The sequence below is a fragment of the Dermacentor silvarum genome, chromosome 4 (assembly GCF_013339745.2).
Source record: "Dermacentor silvarum isolate Dsil-2018 chromosome 4, BIME_Dsil_1.4, whole genome shotgun sequence".
NCBI lineage: Eukaryota > Metazoa > Arthropoda > Arachnida > Ixodida > Ixodidae > Dermacentor > Dermacentor silvarum.
The window spans coordinates 127,694,585-127,712,372 of NC_051157.2; the positions used below are offsets into that span (position 1 = coordinate 127,694,585).

Below are 17,788 nucleotides of genomic sequence, written 5' to 3' on the forward strand. Positions count from 1 at the left end.
TTTATCACTTCTTAAAGTATGAAAATTGGATGAGGGCTACAAGATCGAAGGGCATGGCATTTTACATTTCTGGTCGTAAAAATCGGGTGTGTGTTACAATCAAGAGTGCATTATAATCGAGCAAATATGGAAACTGAAAAGCTCAAATGGATGGCTTCAACACTCTTGAACAATATTTTCCAAAGTATGAAAGAGATATAATATGCTAAGCCTAATTTGGCTGAACACGACAAAGGAAAATAAGGAGAGCTTAGCCGAGGAGCCTCGAAGCACCTTACGCATTAAAAAACCGTAGTCACTAATTCTGCTTACCAGCTTAGAGTCAAGGTACCGCTCGTAGGAAGGCGTTGAGGGCAAGATTGCAGGGGTAAAGTTATGCGCACACTCTGTGAGGTGCTCTTCCACCTGACGCGAGTTGGCAGCTTCCATGGGCAGCTCAAAAAGACGTGTGACTAGGGTCCGGATCTCCCTGTCAGACCATGTCCTGTAACCACAATGAATAATAATATTAACAACATTTATTACCCTTTCATCAATCAGTTAATCAATCAATGCAACATTATTTTTAAGAATGCAATAAAAAGGTACACAGAGGTACAGTCAACGACCGATTTTCCGGATGCCCGATTTTTTGGTAATGCCCAATAATTTGGATGGCTTGTGTAAGAAAGCCTGAAATTACGGATGCAAGAATCCACTGCAATCCGATTTTCCTGACTTTTTGCGTGACCGCAGGTGCGAAACGGCATTAATCAAAGCTACCACCACTGCCATTTTGATTATCACACTGCCTCAAACCAGCACTCTCACACGCCAATTCACTGGCAGCCACAGCCACCACCGCGGCAATGCTAGCCCTAGCTGCTTCGATGTTCGCTATTAAGCTTCTTGCCGTTCGGTGGCGTGTTTTTCATTGAAATAATTCACTGCTGTCAGCAATGGCAACAACTCCGTCTATGTAAACTACGCGATTGGCTTCGAAGCTCGGAAAGCACGACGCGTTGCATGATGCCGTTTCTTGAAAGTCAGCTTCGCCTCAATACAGCAGTGTTAAGGCTGTTTCACGTGCTGCGACCGGAGCGACAAAAACCGGTGCAGTCGCACGCGTTTCAATGCGATTTTTACAGGGCTCATTTCACATGATTGAGATTTCAACAATGCGGCTGGTGCGATGCCCAGGGTTGCTTGCTACCAAATTTTGTGGCATTCCGCCGCATAATTTTTCAAATGTAATGAAAAAAAACTGTGCGTTACACAATTATTGACCAGTCTTTAATAAGAGCAAATAATACGTGTGTTTTGTGATTTAAGATTGCTTCAAAGTTTAATTTGTTTTGGAGTGCGCAACGGCGGTTTCTGAAGTTCAATGCGAGGAGACATGGCAGACGTAAACAGCTGTTTGCAGCTGGTCGTTCAGCGCCGTGTGCTGTCTCGCGTGTCTTTCACGTCCGTGTCATTCTGCCTGCGCTACAACAACTACAAGAGGACCTATCAAAAAGCCCATATAGCTGTCCTCGTCGCATATGCAGTATTCGGAATTCGGCTGCAGCGAAGTTGTCATGTCAACGCAGAGAGACCCTCGCGCTACCCTGTGCTTAATGTCAGCTTCTGAAGAAAGGATGTGTGTATATTGCTCGTAGTTGTGCATAAGTGGTTCCTGCTCCTAGCAATATTCTTGCACCAACCCGAAAGCTCACATCTGCCCCTGAAAGAAGCCACAAATGATCTGTGTGTAATTACTGAACATGCAATGGAATTTGTGTTGTGAACTTTAATCTTAACGCCAGTCCAATTCGTCCATCGCGGCACGCGTGCTGTAATTATGTATAGAAGTTCTCTCTGAGTATTGCAAAAGGCGTAAAAGCCGACACCACAATTTTAAGGAGCTGCAGTCACTTCTGTACGTAGCATCATAGCATTCTAACAGACATGGGCGTTGTCTACTTTCTTGTCCTGTGTCTCACATGGTTAGTATTCTGTGAATCTGTATCAAGAACCTTAAGTCAATATGCTGCAGTACGTAGCGCAGCGGCGTAGCTTCACGGAAAACATTAAATACCTTGTTAGCAGTACGTTTGTTTGCTTAATAACAAAATATAACGCTACAATTTTATATTTGTAGTGGCACGCGTAAAGTAAGAAGCTATTGAAACTACCCGCTAATGGCCTGCATGTGCTTCTACATGCTTGAGTACATTATCTTAAAAGCGAGGCTGAAAACCCCAGATAACCAAAAACATATGCAAATGGAGCAGGCACTATGGTTCCTTTCCTGGAAATGAAAGCCAGCATCCCAGTCTGTTAAGCTAGTCACGTACTTAACCTATATTAGACCAATGTTAGAGCATGCTAACTGGAGCCATTTCAAACTAGATTATTTGACCAAAATAAGAAAGTGCAAGGAAAGCGTCAAGGTACAATCTAATCTGGTATTCCCGAACCGATTGTATTACCAAAACTTTATGCCTCCCTGAATTGCCTGCATTAACCCAATGCTAAAAACAGGTGAAACTGATTCCCTTTCTTGCTGTTGAAAAGCTGCTTGAATGTCAATACAGTTAAACCTGCTTATAACGAACCTCCATATAATGAATTCCTGGATATAACGAAGTTTTTCGATTCCCCACCGTTACTCCATAGAAGCACATGTATTTGAGAGCACATGTAACGAAGTGCACATGTAACGAAGTGGCAGCGGGAGACCCCCTCGATATAACAAACTTTCCCCTCCGACCACCTAGAGATTTTGCCCCAAATTTTGTCATTTTTGCGCGAGCAGCAACCGGAAGCACCTTCTCCGCCGCGATGGAATGCAAAGCGAGTGCACGTGTGCGTGCGTGCGCGAGGCGGCCCTGCATTTCTCGACCCAGCTATCTTGCCGGCGCGGGCGTGACCTTTCCCCCTCCCTTTATTCAAATCTGATCCTGCCGCTTGTTGCAGCTGGCCTAGCCCGCCAAGCCGACACTCTCTCCTTTTCCAGCTGATGTTGCCGACGCGCTGGCACATAAGGCTCGATGAGCGCGAAGTGCACATGTAACGAAGTGGCAGCGGGAGACCGCCTCGATATAACAAACTTTCCCCTCCGACCACCTAGAGATTTCGCCCCAAATTTTGTCATTTTTGTGCGAGCAGCAACCGGAAGCACCTTCTCCGCCGCGATGGAATGCGAAGCGAATGCACGTGTGCGTGCGTGCGCTTCGCATTCCAGCTGGCCTAGCCCGCCAAGCCGACACTCTCTCCTTTTCCAGCTGATGTTGCCGACGCGCTGGCACATAAGGCTCGATGAGCGCGAACACGCGCTGTCAAACGCTGGCGGCGTGTGGAAGCGCCGCGGAGAAGCGAGCGAAGTGACCTTCGTGCTGTTGTTTATCGCTTCAACGCAAACTGAGCGCCGAGAACACACAGCACGCAGAAAGCTACGCGCCGCTGACGCACCTACACTGCTAGACTCTGCCCCAACGCAGATCGCTTTCAAGATACGGCCTGCGCGACCGCGCGCCGCCCCGCTATCCCTCCCCCCTCGCTCCCTCGCCGGTGCCTCGAGCGCAACGGAAGAAGGCGCGCCTCCTCCTTGCTTTTCTTGCGCGCGCGAGATTTAGACACGGTCGTCGGCTCCCCTCGCACGTTTTCACTCGCGCGTGGCGACTGCGTTATCGCCCTTGGACTTTAGGGTACGGCCACGCTAGCGGCTAAAACACGCAGCAAAAACACGCGTCAGAAACGCGCGGCAACGCGTCATGCCGCGCGCGGCAAAATCGGCAGGAATCGGGGGTCTTGCGGCGTGCCGCTCGAAATGGGTTCTGCGGCAAATACCGCGTGCCGCGAGATGAAGAACCAATCAAGAGCAACGAGGGTGACGTCACGGAGCCATCACAACCGGACCACCGCCAGTCCCCGCCGGGTTTTCAATTGTCGTCTCGCATGAAACAACGAGCGCTCGCGGTGTTGCTCGCCCGTTCGGAGAGCGCGGGACATCTAGGGTGCGATTTTGTACGCGTTCCAAAATGGAACGGAGGCGGTCCGTTCCATCGAGCCGCACACGAGTGGTCGATTTGATCGTCACGATTCAAAATGACCAATCGTGTGCGGCTCACGGTTCAAATTGACCAGTCGTGTGCGGCTCGATGGAACGGACCGCCTCCGTTCCATTTTGGAACGCGTACAAGATTGCGCCCCTTATCACGCTGACTCGCAGCAACTTGCCGCTCGCTGCATGACGCGCGCGTTTTTTGCCGCTAGCGTGGCCGTACCCTTATATACGGAATATCTACGAGCCAAAACCAATTTTAAGGCCACAACGCGTTATGGACACCATCTTTATATAGCAAATACGGATCTCAAGGGCCATACTTTTGCTGGCGGAAACCGAAAATACGTCATAGTTGTCGCCCCCGGCACTTTGGGCGGCTAATGCCATTGTCAAGCCACCAAGCCAAGCGACATGAAAAGTCAAAATGGCCGCTCAGGTCGGCGCGGGGTGGCAGTTCGCAACATATGATGTGGGAACGGTCCCACAGTTGCGACGCAACAGCGGGGTTACCAATGCATTGAGTTCTATGGGAGCTGTGCCGGGACCGGTCGAAAACGACGTAACAGCCGGGAAAACGCAGCCCCCGGGAACGTAACAGCGAGGTTCTACTGTAACACTATACGACGCTACGACGCCATCGTGACGCTCGCTCTTCGTTTCCGATGCCTCGCGCTTGTGCGAAACGACACGCGTCCACGCATCCAGTACCTGGTGTGCCATTCCGAGGATGAGTGCTTCGACGAAAACGGAAAACGGGTGCGCCTTACAACTGAGGGCGCGTTAGAATCGAGTAAATACGGTAAACGTTTATTTTTCTAATTTTCGTGCCGAACCTGCATATAACGAAATCCTCTTGATAACGAAGTTTTTCGGGAATTTGTCAATTTCATTATATCCAGGTTTAACTGTAACATACTACATATGTTCTGAGGGAAAGTGAGGGGCACAGACAATATCTCTAAGCTTTTGTAAAACTATTTACCTTTGCAAGTGTCAGAATCCAAACATTGTCAAATTTTTGAGGAGACCTAAGTAAATTTTTAAGCTATAGACAATAAAAATTGTGCCTAAGTACAAGTACAGACTGAACACACTTGAGTGGCTAGCTGCGGAATGAAACAGTCTCCATTACTGCTACCTCAAGGTAACTGCTAGGTTCCACGTGTGTTTCTCCTATAGCCCATGTATCTGGCAAGGGGAATAATTGCAGCTCCATTACAGCATTGGCCTGTACTTTTTTTTCTTCTATTTTCTTTTTCTTTGCAAAAGGTGGCGGCCAACTGATTCCATCTGTTCATGTATTTAGCATTTGTGTGCATCTTATTATGTGCATGTGTTTGTATCATGTTCTGGTTGTACTTGCAATGATGCAAGCATTTTTTAACAGCGAAGCTGTTTAAGCCTGCCGTAATTTGTGCGTGTACCACGATATTATGATCAGCATTGGCTCGAGCGTCGTCTTCTTCTGCAGTTTAAGCCAGCCGTACTTTGTGTGTGTGTGGCACAAAACCGCCACACCATAGCCATGGCAACCAGGCGACGGCACGCAGACATGGCTTCGCCAAGCACCTGCCAGCTGCGCGCTACTGCGCATGCACCATGATGTCATCCTGGCGCGTCTGCGCTCGCTGCCCGAGAGAAATAAATAAAACAAAATGAACGTTCTTGGCAAGGCAGGATTCGAACCCGGATACCCACGGTCCGAAGGCGAGCATCATAACCATTGCGCTATACACCCACGCTTGCAGAACCTGTATTTACGGGAACCATATGGTTGCATTGTACTGACGATTGCAACACAACTTCCTTTGGGGGAGAGAGAGAGAAAAAATGAGAGCGAGAGAGAGAGAGAGAAAGAAAGAGATAACCTAGCTACAACCAAGAGACGCAATCAATCGGCCAGCTTCGCTGTGTCTTGAGCTTAGTGCACGCTTTCTTTTTTAACATATTGCACCACAGTCATTTATTCAACTTTGTGTTGAAATGTCAAAATGTGGCCACCTAGTAATGGCCAAGATAGCCAGCAGCATTGGCAAAAAATATGATGCAGATCCAATGCACTTGCTGGAATCAACATGAGACGAACCTTTCACGCAACGGTCAATAAAATTCTATAAAACTAACTGCAATCTGTACAGTTGTCCTTATTTCATCTGATGCAACATGTACTTATATGCAATGTTTGTTTGTGCATCGCACAGGTCACATAATGTAATGTGTACAGTATAGACCACTTATAACGTAACCGCTTATAGTGCAGGACTGGATATAGTGCAGTCTTTTCAGACTCCTGTTAATTTTCCCATAGCATTCCATGTATACACGTATCGCTTATAGTGCAGTTGAGGGAAACGAAATACCGGTTACAGTGCAGCTGCATGGGAGTACGGAAGTCAGCGGAGACGGCAAACACTCCCCTCAAATGGGCGCCCCAAGGAGTGCTCGAGGAAGAAAGAGAGACGAAGTGGAGGAGAAGGGCACGTGGTGCGAACGAACAGCCAGTGAGGCTGAAACCAGAATTTTGAGTGCGAGTCGTGAAATATCACGGCGCGCATAACGAGCGAGGGCCACGAAACCGCCAACGCCGGCCAACGCTCGCTTCACGATAACGGCAGTAAACGAAACTTCAGGGAATGGGAGGCGCCGGCACGGCATGGCACGGCGAAGGCCGCACGTGGAGACCGTGGAATGTGAGGGAGGAGGGCGGCAGGGAAGCGGATTTTGCCTCGGCAACTCCGCCGCTTCGGTGGCTCCTCTCGCCCTCCCTCGTAGCTCCCTCACTTTCGACTGTCACCGTGCGCGCCCGCCGCCGTGCAGGCGCCGCCGCTACAGACGGCCCGGCGCCAGCTCCCCGAAGTTTCGTTTTCTGCCGTTATCGGGAAGCGGGCGTTTGCCGGCGTGGGGAGTTTCGTTGGCCGGCCTGGGACGGCACCGCTGCTTGCCTCTGCGCCGTAGCAGCAGCGTGCAAGGTCAACACGGGACTAGAAAATAGAGGAAGCATAAAGGAGAACGAAGGGTTTTTCTACGCATGGCTACGCTAGCGCGGCTGAGACGTCGGCACTAGAGTGTACTAGAATATCTAGTACACTCTAGTCGGTATGTACACGCATGTTCTGGCGCAACGCAGAATCGGCGACCTTGCCATTTGAGAGAGGGTGAAATTTTCGCCGCATTTCTTTCTTTTTTTTTTTTTTGCTTTGTTTGCGCGCGACATTGAGGGGCCTCTCCTAAGCTTTGATTCTATGGCGGTGCTGGAGCAATGCCGGTTGGAGGCGCCGCCGCGTGATTTGGTTCGAATTAACGAGATTCGACTGTAAATTGAATGCAAACGTTCTAGCCGCATTCCTCGACTGTCGCATACGCGTGGCGGCTGGGTGAACATGTTTTGCATATGTGCGCGCCTTGAAAATTGTTGCTTTGGTTATAGTGTGGTACCGCTTATAGTGCGGATATTCGCGACTCCGGCGACTTACGTTATAAGCTGTCTACACTGTACATAGCTCGGTGAACTCACTCAAAGGTCGGCTCACTAAGACTTGGACCTAACCATGAGGCTGAGTTCGTGTGAGCCTGGTTGAGTAGAATTTTGGTGAATATGAGTAAGAGCAAAGTCGGCTGAGTAAACTTTTGGTGAATATTGTCAGGTAGTAGTCAGAGCAAGCTCAGCTGAGTATAGTTTTGGTGAATATGACTCAAAGCAAGCTCGACTGAGTATAATTTTGGTGAATATGAGTCAGAGCAAGCTGGGCTGAGTAGAATCTTTGTGAATATGAGCAAGCTCAGCTGAGTATAATTTCGTGAATATGTCTCGAAGCAAGCTCGGCTGAGTAGAATTTTGGTGAATATGAATCAAAGTAAGCTCGGCTAAGTAAAATTTTTGTAAATATGACTCGGAGCAAGCTCAGTCGAGTATAATTTTGGTGAATATGAGTCAGAGCAAGCTCGGCTGAATATAATCTGTGAATATAAGCTAGAGCAGGCTCAGCTTGGTATAATTTTGGTGAATATTAGGGATGGGTGAATATACGGTATTGTCGAATATTCGATCAAATAATTCTATATTCGTTATTTGCTTCGATTTGAATTCAGGTATTCGATATTTTCTAATTATTCGGCGCTCCCGAATAGGCAGCCAAAAGCCACGGACGGCCGGTACACATCTCGGAGGCTATGCTTCACGTCACGGCTGCCATACATCAACCATAAATCTCGAAGGCTTACGTTTTTTAATTAAAGAGCCTGAAATGTGCGACGCAGAAGAGCAGAAACAGTGCTAGCGTACAACCGAAAGGAAGCGATGGAGTCCGCATCGCCATAGTCAGCAGTGGAAACCGTACGTGAATGACAGCAACGACGGAACGCTTCGTGCCTATTTGTGCCTTTATTGGGTTTACCGCTGCACATTACAACGCGTTGGCCGCGGGATTTCATAGTCGCCACCCATCATCGTGTCGATAACTGTCGCGGTTTCTTTGGCAGCGGTTGCGGCAAAAAGTAGTTTCGTTTTGACTCAATACGCACGTCGGCCGCGTGCCTAAAAAACAGAGTAGTGGCCATCCATGATCGCATGGATAGCGACCACGATTTCGTCTGCAGTTGTTGCAGCGAATGGTAGTTTCGTTCTGACTCGGTGCGTGCGTCGGCCGGGTAAGGCAACGCTAGCGGCCAAAACGCACACGTCATGCCGCGAGCGGCAAGTTGCCGTGCGTCAGTGCCCTGCCGCGAAGTCCACCATGGCAATCGCGACTTGCCGCGTGGCAGCGCAATATGATCTCGCGCGCTCTCGGAACGCGGAATCACCGTGAACGAAAAGGTGCGATCGGACAGCGTCCAGAAATCCCTCCATTGAACCGCGAGAGACGACGATCGTCGATTGATAACCCGGCGCAGAGCGGTGGAGGTCCGGTTGCCATTGGCTCCGTGACGTCACCCTCGTCAAGCCGTTAAACCCCCAATTCCTGCCGCTTTTGCCGCGCGAGGCATAATGAACGCGTTTTTGCCGCTAGCGTGGCCGTACCGTACCCTTAGGTACGGCCACTTTAGCGGCAAAAACGCGCGGCAACGCATTATGCCGTGTGCGGCAAAAGTGGCAGGACTCGGGGGTTTTGCGGTGTGCCGTGCGAAATGGGTTCGAGACCCATTTCTGATGGCAAATGCCACGTGCCGCGAGATGAAGAACTAATCAAGAATGACCAGGGTGACGTCACGGAGCCATCACAACCAGGGCCCGGTTTTCAATCGACGATCGTCGTCTCTCGCATGAAAGAACGCGCACTCGCGGTGTTGCTCGCGCGTTCGGAGATTGCAGGAGATCTTATCGCGCTGCCGTGCGGCGAGACGCGCTTGCCACGGTGGCCTTGCGGAAAAGCGCTGATACGTGGCAAGTTGCCGCTCGCGGCATGACGCGCGCGGTTTTTGGCGCTAGCATGACCGTACCCTTAAGCACCGCAAAGTCGCCGTTCATAATTGCGTCTATAGCGGGCATGGTTGCGACAAACAGTTGTTTCGGTTTGACTCGGTGCAAAGCTGTTGAGGATAAAGAGCACCGGCTACATCGCGATGGACGTGTGATCTGTTGGCGGTCAGCTTACTGGTGAAAAAATAATCGGGATGTGCGCGCGGTAGTGCAAAGCGTCTCGCAAATGATGGCGCGTGCCACGGCTGTGCTGCGAAGGAAGTCGCGAGGCCTCGATCGCCGCTGCGAGAGCCAATCAGTCACGAGATGACGAGAATTGCAGCTTCCGCACTGCTTTTGTACAAAATAGCGAAAGGATTTGCTCATCCATTACACTAATAAAATCGTGCTGACATAGTAAGCATTTGCTTATTGTTTTCTGGATAGCGTGATAATTCGGACATTTTTTTTCAATCCCGTGAAATTCAAATTAACTAGGTTTTACTGTAATATGTGATATATACAATTTGAACTATTCGATTCGAAATTATTCGACCAAATCACTATTTACTTCGAACCTCAAATCCACTATTCGCCCATCCCTAGTGAATATGAAACAGAGCAAGCTCGCCTGAGTATAATTTTGATGAATATGAGTCAGAGCAAGCTTGGCTAAGTAGAATTTTGGTGAATATGAGTCAGAGCAAGCTTGGCTGAATAATGATGGGATATGGTTATACAAGTTTATGCAGTAATGCATGTAATTGCAAACTCATTAGCAACATTGCCTCCATCTTTTTGGGCATGTCTTATGCCTCGTGATGCGTCTGCACACTTTATGAGCTGTGCAAGAACCACCCACACTTCAAAGGATGCTATCATTCACAGGAAGGGATGCAACTGGCTGACTTCACTGCACAATTTTGATTTGCTTTTGTTTGATGTGTTATCTACTGCTTATAAAAACAAGGTGTTTGCCTGCTTTTCACATTGTTGCATGTGTTTTACAGGTAGTAGAGAGAGGGAAGCAAGGAAAGGCAAGGACGTTTATGGCGAAGTTGTTTCTTAAAATACTGCAATATGTTACGACAAGCATAAACAAAAGCAATTCGATGCCCTGAAGCAAGCACAATATGCAATTACCTTTTAATGTGAGGGTTAATACAGGTGCAGTAAAGGTACAAAGTCTGCCACACATTGAAGGTTTATTGGTTTTTATGCAGCATAAAAATGATACATCAGAAAAATTAGGTAAAACTGTTTAAATAATGCTTTAAAAACAAATTGACGATGCCGTTTATTCCCAGTCAAACAGATAAATATGCTACTGTAGAACATTCATTACGATATATACTTTGCACGATCGCCTTGCGAGCTTGATAAGCAGTCGTGTCTTGCAGTGGAAATAACAGAACCTTGAAATTAGATAATTCATTGAGGAAAATGCGCATGAAAGCCCAAACCAACCGACTACAATTAAATGGTCGCACGTATAGCAGGACCATTTGACCACAGCACTTGTCCGTAGTTGCATATTCTTTAAATTGTTCCGTCCGTAAAAGCATACCGTGCTACAACAGTGGTGTTTTCGTATTTCGCGAGTAGCTTGTACAACCAGAAAATTGGGACGACATCCAAAGGCCATGTCTTCCCGTGAGGGACACCTTGTAGTAGTTACCAACTCGCAGTGCGTGTGAATAACAGAAAAGCACGCAAAAGTACATACAGTTAAACCTGCTTAGAACGAACCTCCATATAACGAATTCCTGGATATAACGAAGTTTTTCTATTCCCCGCCGTTACTTTATAGAAGCACATGTATTTCAGACCTCTACGTAACGAAGTGGCAGCGGGAGACCCCCTCGATATAACGAATTTTCCCCTCCGACCACCTAGAGACTTCGCCCCAAATTTTGTCATTTTTGTGCGAGCAGCAACCAGAAGCACCTTCTCCGCCGCGATGGAATGCGAAGCGAGCGCACGTGTGCGTGCGTGCATGTGCGAGGCGGCCCTGCATCCCTCGACCCGGCAATCTTGCCGCCGCGGGCGTGACCTTTCCCCCTCCCTTCATTCAAATCTGATCCTGCCGCTTGCTGCAGCTGGCCTAGCCCACCAAGCCGGCACTCTCTCCTTTTTCAGCTGATGTTGCCGACGCGCTGGTACACGCTGTGGCACATCAGACTCGATGAGCGCGGGCACGCGCTGTCAAACGCTGGTGGCGTGTGGAAGCGCCGCTGGAGAAGCGAGCGAAGTGACCTTCGTGCTGTTGTCTATTGCTTCAACGTAAACTGAGCGCCGAGAACACACAGCACGCAGAACGCTATGAGCCGCCGACGCAGGAGGCATTGCACCTACACTGCTAGACTCTGCCCTAACGCAGATCGCTTTCAAGATATGGCCTGCGCAACAGCACGCCGCCCCGCTATCCTTCCCCCCTTGCTCCCTCGCCGGTGCCTTGAGCGCAACGGAAGAAGGCGCGCTTCCTCCCTGCTGTTCTTGAGTGCGCAAGATTTAGACGCGGTCGTCGGCTCCCCTCGCACGTTTTTACTCGCACATGCAGCATACGGCGCGCGGCGACTGCGTTATCGCCCTTGGACTTTAGGGTACGGCCACGCTAGCGGCAAAAACGCACGGCAAAGCGTCATGCCGCACGCGGCAAAAGCGGCAGGAATCGGGGGTCTTGCGGCGTGCCGCGCGAAATGGTTTCTGCGGCAAATGCCGCGTGCCGCGAGATGAACCAATCAAGAGCGACGAGGGTGACGTCACGGAGCCATCACAACCGGAACGCCGCCGGTCCGCGCCGGGTTTTCAATCGACGATCGTCGTCTCTCGCATGAAACAACGAGCACTCGCGGTGTTGCTCGCCCGTTCGGAGAGCGCGGGAGATCTTATCGCGCTGCCGCACGGCGAGACGCACGTGCCACGGTGGCTTCGCGGAAAGGCACTGACTTGCCGCTCGCTGCATGACTGCTTGTTTTTTGCCGCTAGCGTGGCCGTACCCATATATACGAAATATCTATGAGCCAAAACCAATTTTAGGGCCACAACACGTCATGGACACCATCTTTATATAGCAAATACGGATGTCAAGGGCCATACTTTTGCTGGCGGAAACCGAAAATACATCATAGTTGTTGCCCCCGGCACTTTGGGCGGCCAATGCCATCGTCAAGCCACCAAGCCAAGCGACATGAAAAGTCAAAATGGCCGCTCGGGCTGGCGCGGGGTGGCAGTTCGCAACGTATGATGCGGGAATGGTCCCACAGTTGCGACGCAACAGCAGGGTTACCAATGCATTGAGTTCTAAGGGAGCTGTGCCGGGACCGGTCGAAAACGACGTAACAGCCGGGAAAACGCAGCCCCCGGGAACGTACCGTATTTACTCGAATCTAGGCCGACTCCGATTCTAAGCCGACCCCCCAAAAGTTCGAAGTCCGAAAAAAAAAAACTTACCTCGAATGTAGGCCGAACGAAAAAACGAGGACAGCATTCGCAAAATGAAACAGCATTTATTAAATTTGAACATGCCGAGCTCATTCTATGTCACCATCGCTGCTAGCCTCGTCGCTATCTTCCTTACTGCTGACATCTTCAAACAGTGCGCTATATTCAGTACCATCCAGCGCATTAGAGATGCTGCATTTTTGGAAGGAGCGCACGTTGCGGCGCACGCAAAAACCATCTCCCGTGGCCCCCTCCAACGACAGACCGACGCCGAAGTTCCGCCCGGTTTGAACGTTTGACGATGCCTCTACGGCTAGCACAACTACCGTATTTACTCGTTTCTCACGCTTCCTCGATTGTAACGCGCACCCGTTTTCCGTGAGGAAAAATTTGGAAAAATAGATTTCCTCCCGATGCACTGATGTTGCGATGAATAAAAAAAGTCGAAGTTTCGCCCGAAAGGCGATGCATCGAATGCGGTAGCAAATTAGTAGACCGCTATTAACAAGCACGGTGTCACGCGCGCTCAAGCAAACATGAACACACCTCGCTCGTTGACCGCGGAAACGAACTGTCAAAACGCTGGAGACGAAGCGCGCCTTCGTGCCAGCATGCCTCTCGCTTCAACGTGGCGAAAACACGGCGCGCGGCGGACTTTACCAGTCGCAGATTGCTTTCAAGATAGGGCCAAGCCTGATCGTATCGCTGGAGTGGATCGTCGCAGATTACGTTCTGCTTCGGTCCACTGAAACCGTTCTGCATTGCTTTGCTGGCGAAAATCCTCTCCTTCTGTTTGCGCCAGTCCCGCTCGCAAGTTTCGGATTCTCCGAATGCCCGTGATGCGGCCCGATTTCCGTCCGTCTCCGCACAGATGATCACTTTCCTTTTAAATGCGGCATCATGATGAACTCGGTACTTCATGCTGATAGATAGAGCAGACGTACTGCAGCACACGGAGGAAGCTTCCGCATGCTACGGTAGCTAGGCACGACGCGCGTGCGAGGCGGCCATTTTGAAATGCCGACGCAGATTTAGGGTCATGTTGAAAGTGCGCGTTAGATTCGAGTAAATACAGTATTCGTTTAGAAAGCGGCACTATAGTGGCATCGCCCATTTGGTGCCATTACGATAACGCCACACCGCGCGTCGATGCTGCAACATACCAACACTACCGATTCGACGCAGGTCAAAATGGCGACGTCGCTCGTGTACTTCAGCTGGCTACTGGCGCGGCTAGTAGCGGCTGCGATACTGACTTTTCTAGATGGCGCTAACTATGCACCACATTTATCAGTTTCAGTTAAAAACTGGCGCGTTTTTTAAAATCCTCGAATCTAAGCCGACCCTAGAGTTTCGTATGTGATTATTTGAAAAAAACTATCGGCCTAGATTCTAATAAATACGGTAACAGCGAGGTTCTGCGGTAACACTATACGACGCTACGATGCCATAGTGACGCTCGCTCTTCGTTTCCGATGCCTCGCGCTTGTGCGAAACGACACGCGTCCACGCATCCGGTACCTGGTGTGACATTCCGAGGATGAGTGCTTTGACGAAAACGGCAAACGGGTGCGCGTTACAATTGAGGGTGCGTTAGAATTGAGTAAATACGGTAAACGTTTATTTTTCGAATTTTTGTGCCGAACCTGCATATAACGAAATCCTCCTTATAACGAAGTTTTTCGGGAATTTGTCAATTTCGTTATATCCAGGTTTAACTGTACTATCAGCACCTGAAGCCAACGTAAAAAAAAGCGTCGCGCGATTAGCAACATAGCATGTCAACAAACGCAAAGAAATCACAGAACCGAATTTGACTTAGGAGGTTTTACCTGCCTTGATCGCGTGTCGGTGCTGATGTTACGTACCGCTTGCGCAATCCACGGCTCCACTCAATTAGTTGCACTGCTCGAGGCCCGTTGAGCCAACATTTATAGACAAAAAAGTATTATAAACATTGTGTTGAGCGACCGACGCCATGTCCTAAAACAAACCGCGAAATAGCTCTCGGTGCAATTTCGACGAAAAAACACAGTGATCACTGCTAGGTTGCAAAGCAGCAACCAACCGGTTGGTCGCAGCCGAAAATCAGGAGGTTGGCACTGCGACTGCGATTTTTGTCGTATGCGACGGAAATCGCACTTCCAGTGCTATGAAAATCACATCATGTGAAACAGCCTTTATGCGGTGAAGCATACCCGAAGTATTGCGGCAAAGCATAACAAGAGTGGGAAGGGGCAATTTTTGTCACGTAACACAATGTGTATTCTTTAATTACACACGCTTTCACCTGCCATCCTCTGTCACAGTACGAGCACCGATATGCCTCATAAGTGTATTGGCAGGCCTTCAGAGAGTTTTCGGACATTCCTGTGGCGATTTGAGCCCTTAGAGGCAATTTTATAAAAGGCACGCATTGATTTTTTTGGGACTGTCCAATTTTTGGGACATTGTCACAGCCCCTAGGGAGTCCGAAAAATCGGATGTTGACTGTATTTGGACTGATAAGCCTAATGATCTACAGCGAGAAAGATCAAAACACTGACAGCAAAATCCTTTAGTCTGGCAAAAATGCTCTTACATCAAAGTCACTCATTGAACTGAAATGCACATAACAAAATGCAGTGGCGACACTGTTAGTTAGATGGCCATGAATGCACCGCTGCCCATGATTTTAGGAGAGAGTAGGGTAAGTTAGTTTAGATTTCTCCTCTGTTGCGTGAATGCTAGCTATGAAATCATCGTACATATGTCACGTCATGTGACCGATTTGTCAACTTTAAGCTATGATGTTTTGCTCACCCTGACTTGTCGACATCAAACATATCGAAGTGCTCCTCAGGCTGAATTTCATGCTTCTCACTCATCAAAAAGTAGAAGTAGGAGAACGCAAACTGCATGTCATCTGGGCTGCGAATCTTGTGAGATGACGTCTGGTCAAACTCTTCAGGAAACCTGCACAAGAACAAACAAAAAGAGTAAATAAATAAAAGAATGTCCCACAAAGGCTCAGACAATGTTAATGCACAAAACGTTTCTACGCTAGCCTGGATGTAAAAGTGGGTTAAAGAAACTACGACTGTACTGAAACTAAAAAAAAAAATTATTTTCTGTGCCAAAAACTGGTTGCAATTTATTTCATGGATTTAAATAGGAATGAACAGATATTTCAGTTTCTAATTTTAACTACCATATATGTAAATGACTAAGACAAACTTTCAAGTTTGTAACATTGGTCATAATCATCAGATAATTTTGTGTTTTTTTGTAATATTTGCACTTACATATAAATTATCTTACAAGTAGAATCAGTGGCACAGAATCCTCAGGGTTCCCAAATGTCCAAGAGTGCCAGAACTGCAAGCAATGTAATGGGTGCTATGGTCTGGGTTCAAAACTCCTAATGTTAGAAAGCAATTTTTTTTCCCTCTAGCTTTTTTTATGCAATCTGATGAATGCTATCATCTGACTCCTATCAGACTTCATTAAAACCTGTATGGGTGAAAGAACATCTGTGCTTAACACACAGCAGGACCCACAAGCTGTGAAGAAGCATGATCAAGTGGGCAAATTATTTCAGAATGCAAAGATGACTTCAGGAATAGCAACAATATTTCAGACAAGATTCAATATACAGATGAACTCACTAATAATAATACCGGTTTTAACAATATATCGGTTATAACAATGAGAAGCTGCTGCACCATCAACTTTTGTATGTTTTCTATGGTGAAATAACCCGCTTCTACAATGCCCCCATGCCGCATTATCGGTTATAACGATGAAGTCTGGCTACTGGGTGCCCGTGCCGAAAGGGAGTGGAATGCGAACTCCTTGAAAAGAAAAAAAAAAGAAATTCGAGCCGTTTCATCCTTCTCTTCATCGCTATCCTAGTGCGCCTCTGTCTCGTTGCCCTTCCACCCCTGCAAACAAGAATGGAACGCGCCAACTGCGGTGATAGCGCAGGTCTGGAGGAGCGTTGCAAATGTACGATGCAATAAAGCCAAAATGACGCTAGCGTCCACCGAAACGAAGCGACGGAGTTCGCATTGCCATAATTGTCAGTGAAAATTGTACTGGAATGACAGCAACGCCGGAATGCTTCGTACCTATTCGTGCCTTTAAAGCCTTTATTCTAGCGTTTACTGCCGTGCATAGTACGGCGTTAGACGCATGTTTTCATGACTGCGTAGTCACCATCCATGATCGCGATGATAGCGGCCGTGATTTCGTCTGCAGCGGTTGCAGCAAACAGTAGTTTTGTTTTGACTTGGTACGCGCGTCGGCCTTGCTTCATAACTGAGTAGTTGCCACCCATGATCGCGTCGATAGCGACCGTGGCATCGTCAGCCGTTGCAACAAATGGTAGTTTCTTTTTGACTCAGTGCGTGCGTCGGCCGCGCGCCTTCAGAACCGCAAGGTTGCCGTTCATGATCGCATAGACAGTGGCCGCGGTTGCGGCAAGCGATAGCTTTGTTTTTACTCAGTGCAAAGCTGTTGAGGACGAAGTGCACAGTCTATATCGCGATGGGCGGCGACCTGGCGACACTGGCGAAAAAATAATCGGGATGTGCATGTGGTAGTGAAAAGCGCGTCTCGGATGAAGACAAGCGCCGCGGCCGCGCTAATCAGTTATGAGATGACAAAAACTGCAGCTTCTGCCATGATTTGTGCAAAATAGAAACAAGATTCTGCTGATTCATTGAGTAAATAAAAGCGTATTGACGTAGAAAGCATTTCTTTATTGTTTTCCTGGTCCCTAAATAATTCGACATTCGGTTAATTCAAACATTTTTTCGGTCCCGTGAAATCCTATTTAGCGAAGCTTTACTATAGCAATGCTATTCTTGAACGCCGACAGCCGCGACTTGTTACACGCGATCAGAGCACACAGCAAGCAGAGTTAAACAATTAAACGA

At 48.5% G+C, this 17,788-nt stretch overlaps 1 protein-coding gene across 1 annotated transcript in view; it reads right to left on the minus strand.

The window, feature by feature from the left end:
• Window positions 1-17,187, minus strand: part of LOC119448887 (N-acetylglucosamine-1-phosphotransferase subunits alpha/beta-like) — a 51,006-nt gene extending 33,819 nt beyond the window's left edge. The window contains exons 1-3 of the mRNA XM_049666547.1: window positions 17,162-17,187; window positions 15,672-15,824; window positions 313-484 (exon numbers count right to left, since the gene is read on the minus strand). Of these exons, the coding sequence (XP_049522504.1) occupies window positions 313-484; window positions 15,672-15,824; window positions 17,162-17,187 (351 nt within the window). The remainder of the gene's footprint in view (window positions 1-312; window positions 485-15,671; window positions 15,825-17,161) is intronic.
• Window positions 17,188-17,788: the final 601 nt, after the last annotated feature.